Source organism: Danio aesculapii, chromosome 1 (genome assembly GCF_903798145.1).
Source record: "Danio aesculapii chromosome 1, fDanAes4.1, whole genome shotgun sequence".
NCBI lineage: Eukaryota > Metazoa > Chordata > Actinopteri > Cypriniformes > Danionidae > Danio > Danio aesculapii.
In genome coordinates, this window is record NC_079435.1 from 50,586,812 (window position 1) to 50,613,468 (window position 26,657).

Below are 26,657 nucleotides of genomic sequence, written 5' to 3' on the forward strand. Positions count from 1 at the left end.
GGCTTATGTGAATCAGGGAGTTGGTAACTATAGAGACTTGCTCTGAATAGACTGTTTGAATCAGGGAGTCATTAGCTAAAGACCCATCCTGAATGGATCATTTGAATCAAGGAGTTGTTAGCTAGAGACTCACTCTGACGGGATCATGTGAATTATTGAGTTGTAAACTATAGCATTGCTTTGAACGAATCATTTAAATCAGGTTGTTGTTAACTAGACACTTGCTCTGACCTGATCATTTGAATTATTGAGTTGTTAACTAGAGTCTCGCTCTAAATCGATCAATTGAATCATTGTTGTTACCTGGAGACTCATTCAATAAGACAATTTGAATTAGGGTGCTAACTGGAGTCTGGCTCAGAATCAGTCATTTGAATCTCTGAGTTGTTGACTGGAGACTCGCTCTCACTGGATCATTTGAGTCATTGAGTTGTTAACTAGAGACTGGCTCAGACTCAGAATTAGAAAAATATCTTTTGTAATAATAATGTGTAGTTGAGTAAAAACTAAATTAGCTTGTTTTGGAATATATTGAAGTAAAAGATTACAGCAGTGATGTAAAAAATATGTCTATGGTCTACTACGCACAGTATGTGCACAATTTATCCTCACCCCATAATAACCAAAAATAAATCTGAACAGCACGTTTCAGAGATGGCAGACTGGAGAGTAGCTAGAAAATAAAATCTTTGATCATACTTGATCATGTAATACAAAGTAGCGAGTTCACTCACACAAAAAACACCTTTGTCCCTTTCAAGATAAGCACTGGAGAGGCTGATTTGCTCTTTTCATGTCTATATAAGTGAAGCATGCTGGTAAGAGTAGGCATAGCTCTTACAGTCTTTGTATTCTTTACACTAGTCAAGGTGGAGATGTTTCCTTGCTTGTCTTTCATGAGTTTGCTCTGGATCATGAGAGATTGCAGAGCTTAGCTCTTCATACAATTTTAAAAGCTTCCCAAACCCCCTCATATTTTGCTTCTGGCTTTCTGACATGAGGGTGGAGCACACAGCGGGTTTGCTAAAAGCCAATGTTATAATGGTGAGACAAGCAGTCACTTTGTATTGTTAGAGAATCTGACAGGGGGAAACATTTTGCTTCCTCTCCGCCCTATGTTAAATTTTCATTTTACGTCTGCCTGTCAAAGTGTGTTAGTGTTTGTCCAATGATTAATGGCAAAATGACAGAGGTTTTCTCTAAATGTTAACTGTAGGGCATGACAAATTGACCTCAGTGATAAGTTACGACAGCAGAAAAGCAATGGAAAGAAAAAAAAAAGTCTGCAAAGAGAAACTCTTCATGACAAGATAAGTTGGAAGTTCATTCAGGCTGTAGTTGCTAGACTGTTGCTAAGGTGTTATGAGCCATTGCTAGTTGGTTGGCATTTGCTAAGCTACTTTTTTTTTTTTTTTTTACCTGTTTACTAACAGTAGATTGATAGAATGAAAATGATAGAACGACAGATACAATGACAAATAACAAGGTAGAAGGAACAACGTATACTGTACAATGATATTTATTCATTTTCTTTTTAGCTTAGTGCCTTTATTAATCTGGGGTCACCACAGCGGAATGAATCGCCAACTTGTCCAGCAAATGTTTTACGCAGCGGATGCCCTTCCAGCTGCAACCCATCACTGGGAAACATCCATACATCCTCATTCACACACACACACACACACACACACACACACACACACACACACACACACACACACACACACACACTTTGGACAATTTAGCCTACCCAATTCACCTGTATCGCATGTCTTTGGACTTGTGGGGGAAACCGAGCACCCGGAGGAAACCTACGCCAACATGGGGAGAACATGCAAACTCCACACAGAGATGCCAACTGACCCAGCCAAGGCTGAACGAGCGACCTTCTTGCTGTGAGGCGACCATGCTACCCACTGCGCCACTGTGCAGCCGTGGAAAATTATATATCGAACATTATTTAAAATAATTTAGAACAGCAAACAGACCGATACAAAGGTAAGATTGAACAACAGTTTCAACACTATTTACTGTAGATTCACAATAGATTTATGGAGTTAGCGAGAACAAAAAGACAAACCAAATACCAGGGATATATTTTATTCTTTTGGCATCTTTGACATATTAAAAGTTTGATTCCATTTGTACATTTACATTTTACAGAGTCACATCTGTTCATCTTTATATTGCTTTAAAAATATATATTTATACAACTTTTTGAATTGATTAATATCCTGACATTGTTTGAGAATCTGTTCTAGACTGTTCCATAATTTTACACCACATACAGACATACACAAACTTTTTAAAGGTGTCCTTGCTTTTAACCTCCTAAAATTTTGTTTTTCGCTGGAGTGATGCGATGATGGAAATGACAAAAAGATGGAAGGACAGATAAATAGATGGAATGATGGTTAGAACAACAAAAGATGGATGAATGGTTAGATAGAATAATATAACAAAGATGGATGGATGGATGGATGGATAGATTTTTGTTTTATCCATCCATCCATCCATCCATCCATCCATCCATCCATCCATCCATCCATCCATCCATCCATCCATCCATCCATCCATCCATCCATCCATCCATCCATCCATCCATCCGTCTATCATTGTTCTAGCCATCCTACCATCTTTGTCATTTCCATTGTCTATCATTGTACTTCGTTTCGTTTTTCTTTTTTGTTTAATTTGATGATAGATAGATAGATAGATAGATAGATAGATAGATAGATAGATAGATAGATAGATAGATAGATAGATAGATAGAAACAGAACAACAAAAACAGAATGAAAGACAACAAGAAAAATATGGATTCGATGGTGGAAATGACAAGTAAGATAGATAGATAGATGGAATGATGGTTAGAACAACAAAAGATGGATGGATGGATAGCTAGAACAAGTCGAATAATATAACAAAAATGATAAAAAAATAAACAGAAAAATGTAACAACAAAAAGATAGAGTGATAGACAACAAGAATTCAATTCAATTCAATTCAATTCACCTTTATTTGTATAGCGCTTATACAATGTAGATTGTGTCAAAGCAGCTTCACATAAAAGGTCACAGTAAATAGGAACAGTGTAGTGTTTAAGTTCAGTTCAGTTTAGCTCAGTTCAGTGTGGTTTAATAATCACTACTGAGAGTCCAAATATTGAAGAGCAAATCCAACGATGCGCAGCTCTACAGATCCTGAACCATGCAAGCCAGTGGCGACAGCGGAGAGGGAAAAAAAAACTTCACTAAAGGCGGAAGTGAAGAAAAAAAACCTTGAGAGAAACCAGGCTCAGTTGGGCACGACCATTTTAATTTCTCCGCTGGCCAAACGTCTTGTGCAGAGCTGCAGTCTCAGTGGCGGAGGCTGGAAGCTGGCCTCAGCGAAGACTCGTCTGTCTCTGGAGCGTCATAGGAAACAGTCTCATGTTCTCCACTCTTCCATGACCATCGCAGTAGTTGTTCAGGATTCGGCCAGGTCCAGGATATGGAAACCTTGGGATCATCTCGTCGTTGGTATTGGATCGAATCAGTGACTCTGCATAGTCTGAGGGCCTCGGGAAGAGTATCCCCAGGTGGAAATGGAGAATAAAGAAAATAATTAGCGTAGCTGATGTTCACAGTGTATATCAGCAAGATGCATAACCTGTGTGGAAGCCCCCTAAGTGGTGCACTAAGTGTATGCTTTACTGAACAGATAGGTCTTTAATCTAGTTTTGAATTGGGAGAGTGTGTCTGAGCCTCGGACGTTATCAGGAAGGCTATTCCAGAGTTTAGGAGCTATAAATGAGAAGGCTCGACCTCCTTGAGGTGCAGATGCAAAAGTGATGCAATGATGAAAATAACAAAAATTGTAGGATGGCCAGAACAACAAAAGATAGATAGATATTTTTTGTTCCATCCATCCATCGTTTTTTTCTATCCATCATCATTTCCATTGTCTATCATTCTATAATGTTGTTCCATTTTTCTTTTTTGTTTAATTCGATAGATAGATAGATAGATAGATAGATAGATAGATAGATAGATAGATAGATAGATAGATAGATAGATAGATAGATAGATAGATAGATAGATAGATAGATAAAACATGATAAAATTAAACAAAAGAGAAAAATGGAACAACAAAAAGATAGAATCATAGACAACAAGAAAAATATGGAGTGATGCAATGATGGAAATGACAAAAAGATGGAAGGATGGTTAGAACAATGATAGATCGATAGATAGACAGACAGACAGACAGACAGACAGACAGACGGATAGAGGGAAACATCAGGGCTCATAAGATGGAACAGTTTGCAAAATTATACTGTTTCATATTCATCTCTTTGCAGAAGGGTTAGACTGTCTCTCACTGAACACACACACACACACACAGCAAAGAGTTTAACTGGATTACAGTGGCGTAAACGTGGCATCCTTCACACGCGGCTGTTGTTTGTAGCCTCTAAGATGGTGTGCTTAAATTCCTGATGCCTCTAATACGCGGAAATGTCTACGCAGTTTCATGCCATCCATGCCAGCCTGTTTTCCTTTAGCTAAGACTCTATGCTATGTGTGCTAATCTCCCTGCTTCCCATAAATCAAGCAAACTGTCCCGAAGACACAACTGTGCTGCGTCAGGGCCATTTTTAAATTAATTTACTCATCTCAAAGGACCAGACAAGCCCAAACGAGTTCTCATAAGCATCTGTGTTTGGCTCTCCCGAGGTTTTCTCTTCAGAGATCCATACCCTCTGTCTGATTCAATCTGGAAAATACTCGTCGATGTATTGATTTAATCAGTGCGCCCGTTCGGACCTCGTCAGCTGCTTTTCATCGATCGTACAAGTTAAAGTTATTTCCCCTCAGAGCACAGTGTGTTTCTTTTTTTACTCGTGTTTTTTTCTTGACTGCGGTTAAAAACAGGGAAAACAAAAAGCAGCTTCAGCAAGACAGAATCAGTGGGGTTCAAAACACTGGTAGTGGAATGTTGCTGTTTAGCTTTTTTTTAATTATACTTTTATTATCATTGATGCATTTTTAATTAAATGTATTTGCTGTAAAATGCAATGGCATTTGAAGATACAAATTCTGCAGACCAGTAATTAAATTAATATTGTTTAGGCCTTTTTTTTTCACATTAATGTTAAAAAGGGAAAACATACAGTGGAGATGATCAAAAGTAGAGAACTATTTAAAGATGACTTTCCCCTCCAGAAATAATCAGTCGAAGGTATTTTAGTTCCGGCTGCACCATGCACATGTTCTTATTTGGTTATATCTTTGTTTAGAATTAAACACATCGATTAAAAAGAGAACAAGGATTAAAGGACAAACATACACTCACCGGCCACTTTATTAGGTACACCTTACTAGAACCGGGTTGGACCCACTATCTTAATCCTTCGTGGCATAGTTTCAACAAGCTGCTGGAAATATTCCTCAGAGATTTTGTTCTATATTGACATAATAGCATCACGCAGTTGCTGCAGGTTTGTCGGCTGCACATCTATGATGCGAATTTTTCATTTAACCACATTCCAAAGGTGCTCTATTAGATTGAGGTCTGGTGACTGTAGAGGCCATTTGAGTACAGTGAACTCATTGTCATGTTCAAGAAACCAGTCTAAGATGATTCGCGCTTTATGACATGATGGGTTATCCTGCTGGAAGTAGCCATCTGAAGATGGGTACACTATGGTCATAAAGGGATGGACATGGTCAGCAATGATATTCAGGTAGGCTGTGGTGTTGACATGTTGCTCAATTGGTACTAATGGGCCCAAAGTGTGGCAAAAAAATATCCCCCACACCATTACACCACCACCACCACCAGCCTAAACCGTTGATACAAGGATCGATCCATGCTTTCATGTTGTTGACACCAAATTCTGACCCTACCATGCGAATGTTGCAGCAGAAATCGAGACCATTTTGGTAAGCCTGTGCGAATTGTAGCCTCAGTTTCCTGTTCTTAGCTGACAGGAGTGGCACCCAGTGTGGTCTTCTGCTCCTGTAACCCATCCGCCTCAAGGTTAAATGTGTTGTACATTCAGAGATGCTCTTCTGCAGACCTTGGTTGTAACGAGTGGTTATTTGAGTTACTGTTGCCTTTCTATTAACTGGAACCAGTCTGGCCATTCTCCTCTGACCGCTCGCATCAACTAGGCATTTGGAGCCAAAAAACTGCCGCTCACTGGATACTTTCTCTTTTTCGGACCATTTTCTGTAAACCCTAGAGATGGTTGTGCGTGAAAATCCCAGTAGATCAGCAGTTTCTGAAATACTCAGACCAGCCCGCCTGGCACCAACAACCATGCCACGTTCAAAGTCACTTAAATCACCTTTCTTCCCTATTCTGATGCTCGGTTTGAACTGCAGCAGATCGTCTTGACCATGTCTACATGCCTAAATGTATTGAGTTGCTGCCATGTGATTGGCTGATTAGAAATTTGCATTAACGAGCAGTTGGACAGGTGTACCTAATAAAGTGGCCGGTCAGTGTAGAAATGTGATGTATGGCACTATATGCAAATGACATGTTCAGATATATTTGTAAATCCAATAGTTGAAAAAATTTATTATATAATATAGTAAACATAATATATTTAAACATACAGTGGGGAAAATAAGTATTGAACATAATTTTTCTCAGAAATCATATTTCTAAATGTGCTGTTGACTTGACAACTATGTTGGTAACAGCCAAAGAAATCTGTATATATAAAGAAAACAAATCTAATTGGTTTACAAATTAAGTTATGCGCAACCAAATTAGATGATGCAGGGAAAAAGTATTGAACACATGAAAAAAGGGAGGTGTAGAAAGGCAGTGAACGCAGACATTTGTGAATGTAATATTAGCTGCCGCAGTCCAACATCTACATTATCAGGATGATAAAGATTAAACCAGAGTGGCCATTTCAGCAAGACAATGATCCAAAACACAGCCAAGGACACTCTCAAATACTTTCAGAGAAAGAAAATCAGGCTGTAGAATGGCCCAGCCAATCACCTGATTTGAAACCAATAGACAATACAAATTAAAGTCAGATTTGATAGATGAGACCCACAGAACCATCAAGATTTTTACACTCTGTTGAAGTTTGTAAGTTGCATGTATGGCATGTTTTAAATGTAAAAATTTATATGTAAAAATTTTTAACGTTACAATAGTCATTTTAGGATAACTTTTTAAATGGGACCAAGCAGTTACCTGAAATTGTAGGTTGTTCTGTGATATTTATTTTTTTTTAGATCTCCATTTTATAGTGTATTTTAGTAAATAAATAAATCAACAGTTTGGCTAGATGACAGTGAAGGAAGCCTCCGGAGTGACTCTCAGTCGACCCTTCAGATGGATCACTGGGGATTGTCCTGCACACTTAGTTTATGTCGAATTTATCAGCTAATGTTTGGCCCAGCTTATACTCTAATGATATTCCTCAGAGATAAGCAGCCCTTAGAGGACCGACAACCACAGATTAATTACACAATTAAGCCATCTGCGATTAGACCGCAGAGATAATTGCTCGGTCAGAGTGGTGCTTTGTAGTGGAGTCACTGGGGCTGCATGCCTTTCCTTTATCTTCTCAATAAGGTTAGAAACAGCGTAAAGTTTAGGATAAGGGTCATTATTTGAAATCATTATGTGGCATGAAAGTAAAAGAATGCAGAAATGAAAATTGCAGTGGCCCAAAAAAGAACAGTATTTGCAGACTTAAGGGGTTGCATGTCAGATTCAGAGTGATGGCATTTTATTTTTTTGTGTATTTTAGGGCTTAAATCATATAGAAAGCTTTGAATAATAGTTTATCATTATGTTTTTTTAAATAATGCTGCACTTCCAACAAGGGTTGTTGCAATGTCATTAATTCATCTTATAATACTATACCAGCTGAAGTATCACGATACCAAGTAGCATTGTGATACTGTAATTCATTACTCAAATTATAAAGAAAATTGTCAGAAATACTATATTTTACATCTTATAATAGGTCTTGAATTTAATTCATAATTCCCTTATTTTTGAAAAAAGTATTATTTGCACATCACTTCACCTAAAATTCATTTTTTTTTGTTTATTTTGTAAATACAAACCTACATTAAAATAAAGATAAAAACTATACCAATTGGAATTTGTTACAAAAAGAGCATTTTTCCAACAAAATTAGGCTATATGAAGTGGTCAAAATGTATTTTAATGTTTCCTGTTGCTATTTTGGGTTTTTCATCTATTGTTTCTTTTTAGTCTTATCAGGTAACAATCCAAAGTAATTCAAAATTTCTCTTTGCGAGTCGTTCTTTTTAAGAGACTGCCGTGGTTGTTGTAGCTACTAAATCATATTGAGAGGAACAGAAATGAACCGATTCAGGTGTGCGTTTGAAACGTCAGAAAACATTTTAAAAACTTGCAATCTTAAAGGGCTCTACAAACTATTAAAACAAAATGGTCTTTTGCTGTACTAACATGAGCCTTTTAGTGACTTTTCCACATCCAACATTATCTATTGTAGATACACCGTTAATGATGATACTACAGTGGCACCACCAGTATTTAGGAGCCATAGTATTGCGATACTACCATAGTACCGGTAAACCGTGCAACCCTACCTCCAACTCTTCAGTGCACTCATTCTTAAAATGAACATTTGCATGTATTGTTTAGATAAAGTTTTGTACTTACTGAACATCACATCTCATGTGATGCAACGACGATCTTGAAAAATCCCGTCTATTTTGTAAATGAATGATGAAGATCCTATTTTGTTTGAGAAGTTTCATAAATCTATTTAACCATGTAATAGTTAGTCAAAATATCATTAAAAAACATAAGCCTCAATTTTATTTTGAAATGTCAGTCCTCCGTCTAGTAAAATATACTGGATTTCCAAGTCTTTTAGTACCTTAAACTCCAACCTTTCACAATTGACACTCCACAATAATTATGTATGCAACTGATAGATTGAAACAAGACCCATGCATCCAATAAATTTTTATTTTTTGGTTGTCCGTTAAACTGGGATGTATGTCACAATATGCTAGAAAGAATTAAGCCATCCTTGCACAAGAGACCCCATCGTAAAGTTTAACCCATACAGACCCACTTTATATTGTGAAAAACTTATATTATAAATGGGTTTAAAAATATTTATATACATTTTATATATTGAGTTGTTGTTGTTGTTGTTGTTGTTGTTGTTGTTGTTGTTGTTGTTGTTGTTGTTGTTGTTGTTGTTGTTGTTGTTGTTGTTATTATTATTATTATTATTTATTAATTATATATATATATATATATATATATATATATATATATATATATATATATATATATATATATATATATATATATATATATATATATATTAAGTGACTTTTTTGGTAGAAAAATATTGGTAACTTGACTTGTAAGACTCTCATGAAACCTTTTATAATTGACAGTTATGACAACTTGACATAAACAAATACATCACAAACAGACTTTGTCTTTGGCACGACAACTTGACATTATCGAGACAACATAACTTGTCCTAATAATTGTCATAATAATTGTGTCATTAATATTTTTAAGGGTAATATTAGGTTAAGATATTTTTAAATATCATTAAGGGGACATGTAGAACAATGGCTGCGTTTACATGGATATCAGTAATCAAATAATTTGCCTTAATCCGAATAAGACAATAATATGATTAAGGTGTTTACATGAGTTGCTTTTTGGATGTTCCTTTCATGATCCCGTTTTGTATGTTATAGCACATAATTTGATTAACGTCATTATGTCACCACGCTATCCACGTTTCCAGTTTCATGTAATTTTGGGTGTCTTATTTTTAATTTGTTGACTTTTTAACTGCAGTTTGCCACTTTCACTTTCATTTTGTGCATGTTTCCGTGACAAACGAGATATTGGATGTAATTATGAACTGCTGGAAGACTGTTGTTTTCATGGAATTTGATACCACACACTATGCGAAAAAAAATTGCATATCCCGATGCAGGTGTCTGCGGGCCTTCACTGACTTAGTAGGTGCAGAGAATAGTGTCAAACAGACGTGTGTGTGTATAGACTATCCTGTCGCAAAATGCGATAAATCCTACACGATGGTAATAGTTGGATTTAAGGTGTTTACATGTCTGTACTGCACTTCAATAATGCAACTAAAATTGGCATACTCCACCTCTTAACTCTGTTTTTGTTTAGCTTGATTATGACTCTAGTCAAATGAAGGTAATAAAAAATTGCTGTTTACATGGTAGACTCTTAATCGGAGTATTGTCTTAATCATATTAAAATTGGATTATTGGTGTCTCTATGTAAATGTATTTCTAGTGAATAGAGGGTCTGCAGGAGGGTAGAGGGTCAGCAGGAACATATTCAGTGAGGAAAGCCACACGCACACAAACCCTCACAATCTCTAAAATCTGTACTTTTCAGTCTAAAAAACTGCAAACATTCTAACACAATGGTTTAGTTTTGTTCTAAAGTAATCAGGATCCATTTTGAGAACAGCAGTGATCCTGTAAAGGTTTGCCTGTACCGTGTTCCCATCCAGTATCTAAAAATTAGCATTAAGGAGCAGAAAGCTGTGTGGGTGTAGCAGCTGCAGTGGGGGCAAGTGCACTGATGTGTTCACCAGCATCAGATTAACATCGTGTGGATATTTAGAGAGAATGAGGAAAAAGATTTCGGATTGAGTGATAAAGTTGCAGTGTGTTGTTTGGTAAAATGATTGCTGGGAACCACAGACTTCCTTTCTCAACAAAAAATGCTTTTCTTACTTAGGCTGTTTCTCAATTCCAAGAACGCAGAGAACGGACTTGTGTGCTTGTGAAGATCGTTCTTGCCATTACCTCGGAAGAACGAATTCGGGAGACTCATGACCTACACACGTATTTTTAACAGAGAATTATTTAAACAATTTATTGTTTTCCTCTATATATATACACACATACATACAAAACCTTACAAATATACTCTGCACAATACAAATAAAACTATACGATTTCCAGCAAATAAACACCCTTAATGAGTTTATGCCTTTCTTAAGATTTCCATGGTAATGTTTACTTTCATCGTTTCATTTAGGGAAACTCCTGAGATATGCAAGTTATATCTCTGAACTTTAATATTAAACAAGTATAGAATGCTGCGCTTCCCACCTTCTTTATTCAGTTGCAATGACTTATGGAACTTCTCGAGGGAGTTTTGTGTTCAAGTCTGCATCGGTGCATCCTTGATATCAAGAACACATCCGTGAACTTTCACGCATTCTCCGTTCTTGCGGTTTTGGAACTAACTTTGGAGGTTGAAGATGACGTTACACAAGAACACATGGATGCAAGAACGCATATTGAGAAACAGTCTTAGAGTTTTTGTCTTGTGTAGAAAATGCATTTAGATATTTGGACTTAAAAACAAGTAAAAAAAAGTGTTCTCTTGTTTTTAGAAATACTAAGTCAAAATTAAGTGAGTTTTTCCTTAAAACAACCAAATCAGTCTATTAGTGAGGTAAGCAAAATAATCTTACTAAAAAACGAAAACGCATTTATTTTGCTTACCCTGTTGGCAGAATATTTAGTTTGTTTTAAGGAAAAACTCACTTAATTTTGACTTAATAATTCTGAAAAAAGACAATTTTTGCTTGTCTAGAAAATGTTTCTTGATTTTAAGAATTTACATATTTGGACTTAAAACAAGAGAAAAATTGTGAGAAAAAAAGCATTTTTGCAGTGTATAAATATAAATAATATGTGTGTTATAAATATTGTGTATTAAAAAAAGTGTATAAATATTTTAAGTGTGTGATATAGCAGAAGCAGCCAATAATAAACAATATTATAAAACCCATACAGATTATTTACTTGTTTATGTACTTGATAACTTGCTGTTTGTTTCATGTTTTTCAGTGCTCAAAAATAAATCTTCCTTCATGTCCTTTTTTTTTTGTAATCAGGAGATGAATTTTAACATGTTTTCATTTAGATGAACAGCAGTACTCATATTAGAAATTTATTGCATAAAGGGAAATCTAATGTTTTCAAATGGGCAACACAAGTTATATTGTTGTTTGGTAAAATGATTGCTGCGAATGACAGGAAAACTGTTTATGTCTTGTTTATAATCCAAAAATCAAAAAATTCTTATCAATAAGCACTTTCTAGACAAGTAAAACATATTGTCTTGTTTTCAGAAATAATAAGTAAAAATAAAGGGAGTTTTTTCCTTAAAACAAGCAAAATAATCTACCTGTGAGTAAGTAAAATAATCGGATTTCATAGCGAAAACACGATTATTTTCCCTACCCCATTGGCAGCTTATTTAGCTTGTTTTTTTTTTCTTGAGTTTTGACTTGACATCTCTGAAAAAAGACAATTTTTGCTTGTCTAGAAAGTGTTTCTTGATTTAATAATATTTACATATTTGGAAAAACTCTGTTTTAAATATTGTGTGTATAAATAAATATAGAATATGTATACTTTTTTCCCACATATTTATATGTATAATACAGCAGAAGCAACCAATAATAACTAATATTCTAAAACTGATGCAGATTATTTGCATGTGTATGTGCCTAATACATATGCAGAACTGATTATTGTTTCATGTTTTTCAGTGCTCAAAAATGAATTTTCTTTCATGTAAAATTTTATCTCCCAAATACAAATAAAACATGTTTTCATTTAGAAGAACAGCAGTACTCAAATGATTGAAAAAAGTGAAAGTCCAATGTTTTCAAATGGAGAACATAGGTTACAGGGAAATCAATGAACTTGACAAATGGGATCTTTCAATTTAATTACAGTTTTAAAAGGTTTATGTATTGTTTAAAAGTCTAAGCAGTGAAGATAAATATGACACTGGATTAAATATAGCTTGTCTGGAAAGTACAAAACAAAACAGCAATCATTGTAATTATGAAAGCATATTGTAACAAGTCTAAATTAATTAGCATGTTATTTGATTTTTAAACAATGCTTTTTATTGATATGGATTATGAAAAACCACAGGACAGAGTGGTAGTTATGCTCACAATTCTTAAAATTCAATATGTGTATGAAGCCAATAAAAAAAAACCTGATTAAAGAAAAAGGCTTAATCAGAAAAACATTGGTAAAACCAATTATTGATTCATCTTTACTGCTGAAATTTTCTTATCGGCACAAATTATTAAAAAAAAGTTAATGGATTTACACTCAATTATATATGCTGTTTGTTCAAAAACTTATTTCAAATGAACAACACAATTCTTGATTTTGGTTTAGGACAACTTAATTGTTTTATGTTCAATCTTAATGCCTTCATGCTGTCCCAACACAAACTGATGTACATTGTAGGCAGATTTGAAAATGAGCTTGAGTATACTTGTTCAACTGCTTGTTATCACAGATATAATCACATACAGTTGTGCTTAAAAGTTTACAAACCCCTTGAAGAATTTGTTTAAATTTTAAAGATTTTGAACAAAATAAGAAAGATCATACAAAATGCATGTTTTTTTTTTAGTACTGTCCCGAGTAAGATATATCTTAAATAAAAAATGTTTAAATATAGTTCACCACACAAAAATCTGGTTGAAATTTATTAAAATAACTCCCCCCAGCTCTTAATGCCTTGTGTTTCCTTTTGGAGCATCAGTGAAGATTTAAAACTTCTTTAACAGTTGTGTCCTTGAGTTGAGTCCTTCAATCAGCTTCAGTGTGAAAAGACAATCATACAATCACTGCTGGAAAGGGTTCACATATGCAGAAATATGCGGGAGAACTGAAGGATGTGCAGGAGATTGAGGATTTTTCTGAAGAACAGCAGTTTAACTGTTCAGAACAAACAAGATACTCATAAACAACATCACAAAGCAGAAAAAGCACTCGTAGATCATCAGGAAACCACACAGTATTGAAAACCAAGGGTGTGTAAATTTGTGAAGGGGCTTATTTGAATCATTTCAGCCAGATGTTTGTGCAGTAAACTATATGTAAGCCTATTTTATGTCAAATATCTTACTCGGGACGGTACTAAATAAAACATAACGTGCATGTTGTATGATCTCTTTTGTTCAAATTATTCACAGTTAACAAATTCTTCAAGGGGTATGTAAACTTTTGAGCACAACTGTATTATCATAATTTAGGCATGTAGATGTAATCTGCGGAAGTATAAACTATGCATCAGAATGAGGAAGAAAAGGTTATTTAAGAGACTTTAAACTTGCCATGGTTGTTGGTGGCAGGCTGGTCTGTGTATATCAGAAACTGCTGATCTACTGGGATTTTCTCACACAGCCATCTGTAGGATTTACAGAAAATGGTTCAAAAAAGTTCTAGTGATCATCATTTCTGTGGTGGAAAAGGCTTTGTTGCCGCCGGAGGTCAGAGGCGAATGACACTGGTTCAGATAGAAATACAACAGTAACCTTTATAACATCTATCTACAACAGAGGTCTGCACATCGAAGCAGATAAGTTACAACAGTTCACACACAGGCTCGACAAAATTGGACCGTGTAAGACTGGTAAAGGCTGCCTGGTTTCTGCTGCAGTGTTTGGATGGTAAAAACAGAAACGACATCCAAGTATTGATCTATCCTGCCTTGTATGAACATTTCAGGAGATTTTCTTTGGTTCACTTTGTTCTGCTTTGAGAATTTGAGCATTGTTTACAACATCACAGTCTCCCAGAGTCTTGTTGCTGACCATGTCCTTCTCTTTTTATGACTGCAGCTTGTAACAAGTACAGTACTTACTCAAATCATCTCAAACTAGTTTCTTAAACATGACAGTGAATTTGATATTGATGACTCAAACAACCTTTACAGATCCAGATCTCAACCCAGTAGACTTTTGGGATGTGCTGGAATGGGAGATTCATTGTTTTGAATGGCTTCAAATGCAACCATCTACAGATTATTACTTTAAACACTGAAACTGACAAGCTGAAAGGATGCAAATAAATCAAGTGAAATATCAGCGTAGCACAAAACGTCATAAGACATTACTATTAAGTTAGATTTAGGTCATGTTGTCAGGTGACCAAAAACCTAGCCAGCATCTAAGGTCAGTGTCATTTTGTTGTCTAATATCTGTGTTGATGTTTGGTTGATTTTAGGGTGTGTTGGAAAGTGACCATAATCCAACGTCAAGCCAACATCTTAAACCAACCTCATATTGATGTCAAATACTGACATTTATTTGTCAGGTATGGGAACCAAAATCCAACATCTGATAGACGTAATAGTGGTAACGTCCACACAACGTCAAGCTGTAACATCATTAGATGTTGATGTTTGTTTGTTTTTAGGCTGGACACTGACGGCCTGACATTGGGTTCTGATGTCAACCTGATTTTCATGACCAAACAAAATGTAACGTCCCCACGACATTGGGGTACAACGTCAATCTGATGTTGATGTCCTGTGCCTGCTGGGAGACATATGGTAGATGTCATAAGATCTACAATATGTTGTCCATGATTTCCAGGGGTGTAGCCATTATTTCAAAAGTGAGGGGGGGCGGATATTTTTTTCTCACAGGGTTTTTATTTTTAATCATACATTTTTTCAAATGTATTTCATGATTATAAACAGAAGAAATGGGCGTTTCGTGCTTTATATTGCACTTTACACTGTCAGAAAATAAATGTGCAGAAAATGTTTTACCTTTTATGGTTATAACAACATGTTTACCACAAAATGCTGCATTATCAGTAGTAGTAGTTCATAATAGCACCCTAATGTAAATAATTGTACTATTGTGTGTCCTTTTGAAGAGAAAGCAGAATGAATAGCTAATTTATTCATAAATTAATTTGAGTATTCATGTATTTATTCAACTATGTTTATTTCTACAGAAGTTATTTAACTAAAATGAAGAATTATACAACAGTAATATAAATAGCAGAATTTAAAACATACTGTACCAGTTTTCCTCTGAAACATTAAAAAGCTCTACTCTGTTTGCTCTATATTGTTATAAACTTATTTTCTGTTGTACTTTGCTCCTTGTGCTATTTAATTAGGCTTAAATTCAATTAAATTTTAATCTCAATGCATCAAAGAGTCACAATTATTTGAAAACTGATTAGGCAAATGATCCACTTATCAGTGAAAATTTTAAACTAAGCCTAAATATTACTTTAGTTTGCATATCAGCAACTCAAAAAAAAATCTGTTAATTAACAGTTTCTATATTTTGTGATTCACAAGTGTTTTTGTTTTATTTATGGTTGTGAATTGCATTATGGGATATTAATCTCTGCTCTGACTTTTGATGTTGAAAATTCAAATCTACAGTTTAACAAAGTGACTTATTGACATTTTAGTAGTTTAATAATAATAATGATGATAATAATATGATGTATAATAAATAATATAGAGAGAAATAAGTCTGTAAAATAACAGAAAATACTGGACATTTATTACAAGGTTTTTGTACCATAATATACAAAACCAATCCAGACAATTTATCACTTTAAACAATAAAAATATTTGATAAAAGTAACTTTTTCAAACTTTTCAAGTTTAAAGGTTGTTAGAAAAAAGATCATTGTTCCATAGTGCAATTGAAAAGCAGATATAAACAGCGGAAAAGTAAAACATATGTCACAAAATACAGAAAACTGCTAATTTACACTGTAAAAAATAAATTGTTGAGAAAACATAAAAAAATAAGGCAGTAAGAACTTTGAGTTGTCTCAACAACTGTTTTTTAGTTGTTCTCAGTAACAATATTTTGTTCAGCTAACATAATTTTCTTTATTTATGCAATGTTGGTTATTGTATTGTACTAACAAAGATATTCTTGTCACATCAACGGAAGCAACAGTTATTGCTATTGAGTCAATTCATTTTTTTCCGTTCAGTGGATGTTTTTTTTCAATTTGCAAAATAAGTAATTAGTACTAGTTAGCATATCATTCTGTTTTTAATCATTCTACTTACAAATGACATACACAAACTTACTACTTCTTCAATTTATTTCCATTGAAAGCAACAGATAAACAAGCTTTACGTCAGGAAATTCCACAAATGTTTGTAAATATTTTAAGATTAAAAAGTGCTTCAAATCACAAACTTCGCAGTATAGACTTTTCTGCTAATTTGTAGGCACATATATACTTATATATTTTACAGTGTAGTCAGTCAAGTGTTTCATGAGACTGTCTGCATGAAAGTAAATCCTAATGATACACTCGTATCGATACACAGTGTTAAACACTGATTCATTCACCAAACAACTCCAGGGTTGTGTTCCACTCTCAGGGAGATCCCTGTTGTTGTTTTGAAGTGCGCTCCACTTCATGAAGTGGACAAAGGTAGTTTTGACAAGGTATGATACACACTCCATTTTGACCGAGGGAGCCAATCTACCTCACATATCAGGACTATCCATATGCAACACAATTGTAACATCACCGTAGATCATGTTTAACTAATATACCTCCACTCCAAACAGATCAATGCTGAATGAAAAATGTAATAACTATTTTACAAATTCCAAGCGTATCTATACAATTCAATAATGCATCAAAAAAATGGAATCCAAAGCGTATTATTTTGGTATCATGTTTTTTTGATACCAAATGTTTGATATATATGTATACATGAAAAATAATTATACAGTAAAAATAATTATGTCTGAATGAAAAAGAGTAGGCATAATATATCAGATTTACATAGCGAATGAAGTGTATCCATACTACACAAATTCATATTAAATAGACGGTCAAATAGAGTGGTTTGCGTAGTTATGATTTACAGTATGTCAGTGATGTTCACTTTACCAAGACTACGTGCCCTTATTAACAAATGGCATAATTGTAACTTACTGTACATGTGCAATACGCCTGGTGTCAATTGCTTATTTATTTTTAGCTTTATAAAACAGTTTGTTGTGCTGCTAGACATTGTTAATTGGTATTTATCAAATTATTTTAATGTCAATTAATTATATGCACCGTGGTTTTATAGGGAAATAGGTTTACTCTTCACTGTTTTAGTCTTTTTCTAGCTACTAACCGATAGTGGCCAGTGAATCAGAGAATCAGATGTTATATACAAAGAAAATTGCTTTCTATTATTGTCAATCAAAAAAACCCCACACAATTCTTGCGATTTTCATTGGGACAACGTAATTGTTTTGTTCAATCCATTTCAATTGGTAAAAACTAATAAATTAACTTAATTTCTACATGTTGTCCCAGCGCAAATTGATTGTGTGAAACCCAACATTTTTTAGCATTGTAGCATTTTTACAGAGTATTTACACATTTTGATTTTCATTACATAAACCATAAACGTGTGTCCATTATTTTACAAAATTAGATGTAATATCTACAGGAGTTCATTTGGCTTACATTGGGATGTTTGTTTATTCTCAAATTCTTGTGATTGGATGGGGATGAGTTATGGGATACAGTACATTTTCAAATACTGCTCCAAAGTATTACTATTACAGAAAGCTTCAGCGTGCATTACATTACATGCATACGCACTGACTCCGGACAAGACTGCAAATGTGGAGATTTTGGACTACCTGTTTGAATCAGTTCCTCTTGAATTTAGTTCTTGAAACTCATTTTAAATGTATTAGATTGCTATGTAAGGGCAAAATTTTGGTTTTAAAGTCTGCATGATCCGAAAGCTGCAACCGTTATTTATTTATTTTTTCATATTGGGATGCAGTTCCTAGAGAAATGGAGTATTAAACGAGAAAACATTGAGCGTGGCTTGTTTTTTTTCTGCTGCAAGCTGATTGGATGTAGTAAAGTAGACATTTCAAACAGCAAGTATAGGAAACGGGTTTTGGGAGAGTTATTACAACCTATCAGACACTTCTTACCTTTTTTGTTTGTCATCAAAGTGCTGTCAAAACTGACAGTTGGAGGGGCACGGTTATGTATGTTAGCCAAGCCCAAAACCTCATAATCTGAGAATTTAACTGAAAACAAACAGGAAGTGCATTTTCAGATCTCGGTTTCAGGTTACAAGTACAAACAATTGTTTTTTTTCTTGATGACATCCACAGAAGAGTCGTTCATCACAAAACTAGCAATGTGAGCTAACAAAATATGGTTAGAATTGATTTCATGTGTACTTTTAACAGATAATAGATCATGCAGCATTTATTTAATACATACAATGCTAAATTGTATGTGTAATGGACAGTAGGTATGTATGGCAATGCTAAAAAATCTGTAAAATCATTTTGAAGCTGGAGAAACCTCTGATTATGCCTTACTAGTGTAATTCCTGTGGGTGTGCTTTGCGAAACTTGGCTGTTGGCTACATGTAAACAGTACTTTAAGGTTAGTTACATCATATCCTTCCCATGGTATTCCTCAAATGAAATCCTTACATTTTTAGCTACCCATGACATTAGTTTAAAATCTGGATATAACTGTACAGCCATGCTTGGTGAAGAAAATATGAAACATTAAACATTTATTGCAACGGATCCGCTTGCCTGCTAGGCTGCTATTATGGTAATAAACTTAAAAACCCATCTCTCATTTATTTATACACACTGAGGGGCGAAATTATTATTGTGTGGTAATCGACCGCATTTTACAAATGCAGCCCATAAACACAACACAGATTATGCCTTTAAGGAAACCCAACACAAATATCTGCGCTGTTTGGCCAGAACTCATATTTTGCTTCATTTTTTGCTAGTAATTAAACCGGTAGAATATTCCAGATTTACCAGGCGTTTCGACAGCTCATCTAAACTCATTCCAAAGTGTAGCGATCCAAAGTGAAAAATATCCCACTAATTTCAGAATAAATGGAGAGACTTGAGTAATTACTGTGATTGACTCTGTGATGATGTTGTGTCTTGCTTTGATCTTCTTCTCTGACGAAGATGAACAGACACACCAGGTGGTGTCTTCCATATGGTCTCGCTTCAACTGACACCACACACACACACTTATCAGCACACTCAGACTCATTAGCACCCAATTCACACTTTGTGTTGAATTCTATATTATGGGGTCTAACCAGTGTCTAATAGATGCAGATCCTGTAATCCACTAACAACATGGATAGATAACATCAAGGGCGTAGATTACATGGGACATGCACACTTTTTATTTGGACTTAAATTTGTCCCTCACACTTTTTCATTAGACATATGTGTTCATGATATGTTCAGGCTTATTTTGTAAAAGCAGAATTGTTTAAAATTGAAAGAGTCAGGATATGAATTCAAGTTTTCATGGAAATCAGTCACTCACGATCTGAAGTGAATACATCTATCGTGGCCACTAAGCTAGAAAGTTAATTAGACACAAAACGAAAGTGCAGCTCGTGATGCAGGTAGGAGCATTGTTATCTGTTTTTAGTGACTGGCTGAATTATAATGTACTATATAAAAAGTACACAACCAGTTGTCTGGCAGTAAGTGCCATTTTATAGTTGATATAATTATGAGGACGTATTATAATCTCATGGATCACAAAACACACCAATAATTAATGTACAAAGTATGTAAATAAACAAACATGAATGGAGAGTCCCATTCCATTTGATGTCTACTTACCTATAAACAAATGTGTTTATATATATATATATATATATATATATATATTTTTTTTTTTTTTTTTTTTTTATTTCAACTTTCGAATGCTTCATGCTTTGTAATTAGTGTCATTTGTCATGAAAACGCAATGATGCTAGTAGGTTTGTTGGCAGGATTCTGCTAAACTTTGTCAGGAAGAATTGTCACCAGTCAGTTCTGATTCACATTCTTCATTTTTCCACACACACATTTCTAACAGACACTTCTCTGTATAAATGTTGGAGTGCCCTAAAGACACACCAAATGTAGTATCAGTAAAATAAGGAATATGATAATGAATTAGAATTGCTCTTAGCTCTCAGATGACATAACTATAAAATGTAAACTCTTCACCTTTTCCTAATGACTTTCCTTTAAGCAAAAGGGTGTTTAAAAAATGCCACCCTTTCATCACACACACCTCTATTTTCTCTACATCTTTTTTTTTTTAACCCTGAGGTATATTGTAGACATCTGTGATTGATATTATACAAAAATTGTAGCGAATGGCTCTTCAGTTGTGGTCTAGTTGAATTACTGGCACCAGTATGATGACGGAACATAATAAGAGAGATAGTTGTTGCCTGTGGTCACATTTTGCCCATCAAGAAAAATTCCTTAGGAATCAATCACTCCCAGACATGTCTTTTTGTCATGTAGTGAACTTAAAGTTTGCCTTTCTCTTTCTCACATCCATCTACAAGCAAAAAATAAATTAGTTAATAAATATGTGTCAAATAACCTTAATTTGAAGATTACTTCTGAGCTCTGAAAAGATTTATACAGGGCTGTTTAATGCTTAACTCTGATTGGCTGGTGCATGTGATGATTGGGTATGCATTATTTTCAGATATAAATACATAGTTAATGTAGTTTAAGCCAGGTTTTGATAAATTTAGAGTTCCAAATCACTACTTTTACAGAATTGTTTTAAATGATTTAAAAGCCTACAACAGATAAAACATGTCAAAAGCTTTGAATGAGATGCATAAGTAAATATTACTACACAAATGTGCTGTTTGAAGAGAAAACAAATGTCTTTTAACCCTCTTAGGTTGCCAGCATCTTTTTTTTTTCTTATCAGTGCCAAAGACACTAAGAATACTCTGTCGTTTTTGGTCACACAAATAAATATTATACACCATTCGAATCTGTTAGGTATTTTTTTTAACGTACACTCACAATATCAACAAAAATTAGCAAAATAAGAAAAAAATAAACAGTGTGCGCAGGTTTTTTTTGTCTGTTTGCAAACTGTTTTCATAAACAGTAACATCCGAACAATGTCTTGTGGTAACCATAGTATAAGTTGAATAATTAACTCCGGTCCATTGAATTATTCGAAAAAACTGCATAATTCAATGGCTCATCTTTAGGGACAGACAGAATCTGCGGACATTTTTTGCTATTTCTGCTCATAATTTTGTAAAAGAAAATCTGAGGATTTATGCGGAAAGATTTTGGGAATATCATAACTAAAAACTTAATGTATGAAATAAAAGTAGCTTTTTAAATTAATATCTTAATATAATGTCTACAATGCAAATCCAATTAGATCCACTTATTTGGTAAACAAAGCAAGTCTCTTATATAATATATCTACTAAATATACCCACCAGCCACTTTTTTAGGTACACCCATCCAACTGCTTGTTAACGCAAATTTCTAATCAGCCAATCACATGGCAGCAACTACATGCATTTAGGCATGTAGACATGGTCAAGACGATCTGCTGCAGTTCAAACTGAGCATCAGAATGAGGAAGAAAGGTGATTTAAGTGACTTTGAACGTGGCATGGTTGTTGGTGCTAATGGGCTGGTCTGAGTATTTCAGAAACTGCTGATCTACTGGGATTTTCATACACAACCATCCCTAGGGTTTACAGAGAATGGTCTGAAAAAGAGAAAATATCCAGTGAGCGGCAGTTCTGTGGGCGCAAATGCCTTGTTGATGCCAGAGGTCAGAGGAGAATGGCCAGAATGGTTCAAGCTGATAGAAAGGCAACAGTAACTCAAATAACCACTCGTTACAACCGAGGTATGCCGAAGAGCATGACACGTCGAATCTTCAGGCGTGTCACAAAGGATTAAGGCAGTTCCGAAGGCAAAAAGGGGTCCAACTGGGTACTAGTAAGGTGTGCCTAATAAAGTGGCCGATGAGTGAATATCCACTAAAAGACTATATTGTAAATAAATCAAATGAACATTTTCATATTCGTTATATTTTGAAATTAATTTAAAAACTGAATGAATATTACAAATGTACACACATTTACACAAACAAATACACTTAAAGATGGCCTCAAAATCTGTGGAAATCTATGGATAACTGTGTGCACAGATTCTGTGTGGGCCTACTTATCATTAATTATTCCTGAGATGTAATTTATGCACAGTATTTCTATGGTTTAAGTAAGCTGACTCACTGTTATATATGTTATGTTCACATATATCAAATGATTATAGCACCTTTTTGTTTCCCTTCCAGCAGCATCCATCATGAATCCCATGTCACATCTGTACTACAAAAAGAGCAGCTACTCTCCGTACCGGGACCGAATCCCTCTGCAGATCGTCCGGGCGGAGGTAGAGCTCTCTCCAGAGGAGCGTGCGTTCCTTTCGGCTGTGGAAAAGGGCGACTATGCAGGAGTACAGCATGCACTGCGTGAGGCTGAGGTCTATTACAACATCGACACGAACTGTGTGGATCCACTAGGCCGCAGTGCACTATTAATTGCCATTGAGAATGAAAACCTGGAGGTGATGGAGCTGCTTCTGGATCATGGAGTAAACACTGGAGATGCTCTGCTCTACGCCATCCGCAAAGAAGTGGTGGGGGCTGTGGAGCTACTGCTGTCCCATAGGAAACCCAGTGGAGAGAAACAGGTCAGTTTGCGCATTGGGTTTTTGTTTTTCTGCGCTGAAAAGAGAAACTTTAGGATATGTTTACATAATGATGTACTTAAAAGCAGAACAGTTATTTCTTTGTGTTGCTGTGAAACAATGTTACTTCATACAGATCCATAAGAAACTCACAATTAAAGTGCTGATTCATGCATTCCAAGCCAGTAGATGGTGAGACCACTTATGCGCAGATATCTGTTGACTAGCAACTTTCTGCTAACAATAAAATAAACATAAGTTTATTTTAAGCCCCGGTCAGATTACACGATTTTTATTGTCTGTTATGTAAATCACTATGTCAGATAATGTGATTTTGTCTTGATAAAATCTTGACTTGTCGTGGGTAACAAATATGCCAGACTGTACGTTTCTTCATCCCCTCTATGACAAGCGTTTTTTTCACAAAGCAGTCACAAGTGTTGCAACAATATTTATATCTTACTAATTTCAATGTTTTTTAATCTTATGTCAATCTCAGTAAACACTCATGCTTTTTGACAACTAGGCATATTAAAAAATTAGCAAATAAATGCCAGACTTTTGTGATACAATAATAACAGTGAAGCAGTAATTAAATCCTTATTTTCCACAGAGCAAAACAAATCATCCACCTGCAAAGTTGAGTAGTGGACGAGTACAAACAAAAAATAACTTGTATATTTTTCTAGGAAAAAATATCTTTTTTGAAACTAATTTCGTTTGGTATAATTTCGATCTTAATTTTAATGTATTTTTGTTGGTCAGTTATCTACTATTTAAACAAGAATAATGAATTAAATCTAAGGTGATGTGCTTCAAAACCAGTCCACTATACGATTCAGCACCAAAACACAAACTGGTTTGTTTAATAAACTAAAATCTAACCTAAATAAAATGAAAGTGAAATATTCACAGTTTCAAAGAAGCCTATATTAAACTGTTTTCACTTTTAATTTAATTAGTTTCAATTTAACTGAACGTGTTTCCAGTTTACTTTGGAAGAACAAACTCAGTTGGAAGGCTAAGAGAACTCAGAAACTTGTTGTGAGAATGGAGACGTCTGCGTATTTGTGCCAGTTTATCAAATAAAATTGCTTAAAACACTTTAATATTTTAGAGAAAGTAGTTAAGGTTTGCATAGCCAACGATTGATCCAATCCACCCCAGACCTACTAATAAGTAAATATGCAGCCTATTTTTTGATTACCTGACCCACGGATTAACGGCAGCACCCGCAGATATAACTGAGAAATTATGTGCTCCTATTGTCCAGTGTCACCCACAACGTTGTGAAGATCGGTCTAGTAACTCTAGTACACATTTATACGCTGTTTTACCAAAAGAATCATATTTTTAGGGTAATTACATCACAAAATATGATGACAGACCTTCAAAGTTTAATTGTAATATCTTAATAGAAGCTTTAAATGTAAATATGATGTGACAATATGATGTCTTATGTGAGCAGGGTCAATATGACTGCTATTGTAATTTTTGGTAGTTCCAGTGTTAAACAATTTAAGATTGTTTGACAAGATTCTGATCTTTTAATTATAAGATATCTGGATGATTCGATCTGATACTATTACGGCTTGTGTTGGTGGTCTGTGTTTGTTGTAAAGGACAGATCTATCGATCCTCAAAATCATGATGCTGCGATAGGATGGCAGCAAGACAGCAGAATAATTAGATCATCTGATTACTACTCAATTATCAGCCATTTGAGCAAATCACATAAAATTGGTTGTAAATTAAATGGTTGGTTAGATGATAAGCAGTAATTATCCACAATTGTTGTAGGCTATTTGTACAGGCTTTAGACTTTCACGTGTCAGGAGTATATGTAGCAATTTATTTTCATGTTTAGAGTGGATATTTCTATTGTTGTTTTTGTTGTCAAGTATTTACACTTACTGTACCTACAGACCAAACGCATAATATGTGTGCTCCTGATGTCAGCATTTTCACAAATTCCAACTTTTTTATGGTTTGCCATAACCGTGTATAAAAGGTTGGTTCAGCATTATTCAGCATTTTACATAGGCACCAATACTCTGAATATAATATGATTATGACAATACTCTGATTAAGAGTCTATCATGTAAACAGTGATTATTGATTAATCTGATTAAGGTCATAATCGAACTAAACAAATATCGAATTAAGATATGTGGAGTACAATATACTGATTTTAGTCGCATTATTGAAGTGCAGTACAGACATGTAAATACCTTAATCAAACTATTACCGTCATGTAGGATTTTTTGCCACATTTTGCAACAGCATAGTTTATACACATGGTTGTTTGACACTTTTCTCTGCACTTACCGAGTCAGTGAAGGACCACAGACCTTTTTTGTTCCCATACGGGGTGCGGTATCAAGTTCCATGAAAACAACACTCTTCCAGCAATTCATACTCGCATCCAATTTCTCAGTTTGTCACAGGGGGCATGCATGAAATGTTCCTGAATGAGAGCGAAAATGCCAAACTGCAGTTAAAGTCCGCAAATTAAAAATGAAACACCTGAAATTACATGAAACTCCGGAAGAAATGTGAATAGTGGGGTGACGAAATGACATTATTCGAATTATGTGGGATCATGAAAGGAACATTTAAAAAGCAACACATGTAAACACCTTAATCATATTATTGTCTTACTCGGATTAATGATTTGATTACTGATGTCCATGTAAACGTAGTCAGTAACAACAATAATTTGAGGATTTTTTTGGGTTGAAATTTTTGTTATTTTCATCTCCATGTGTACTTAAAAAAAATAAAAAAAAATAAAAAAAAGGTAATTTGTGAAAAATACTGGCATATATGTACATGCATAGTGTGTGCTTAGTCTACGGTATGTGCTGGCAACCAAAATATTTCAACACATGCTCAGAGAGTATTACTGTATCATTTGTAGTACTGACCTTTGGTTTTAATGATGTCTTGACAATAAAAGAGCGAATTAATCAATATGAATTCATTTTAGGGTTTATAACATTCAATCACTCAAAAAAAGAGTTGAAAATACTGTTAAAATTATTTTTATTATTACAAACATATTTATTTGCTCAAAACGGTTACGGAATAAAAAATTAGCCTGGCATATGAAGTTTTGAGCCTTTAAAAAATATAAAATTTGCAATGTAATGGCCCGTTTCCACTGAGTGGTACGGTACGGTTCGGTTTGGTACGCTTTTATGGCTGTTTCCACTGTCAAAAAGCGTACCG

The 26,657-nt window shown here is 34.7% G+C and overlaps 1 protein-coding gene across 1 annotated transcript in view; it reads left to right on the forward strand.

The window, feature by feature from the left end:
• trpc5a (transient receptor potential cation channel, subfamily C, member 5a) overlaps positions 1–26,657 on the forward strand; it is a 134,392-nt gene that overhangs the window by 17,992 nt on the left and 89,743 nt on the right. The window contains exon 2 of the mRNA XM_056462107.1: positions 23,035–23,429. Coding sequence (XP_056318082.1) covers positions 23,043–23,429 — 387 coding nt within the window. The 5' untranslated portion in view covers positions 23,035–23,042. The remainder of the gene's footprint in view (positions 1–23,034; positions 23,430–26,657) is intronic.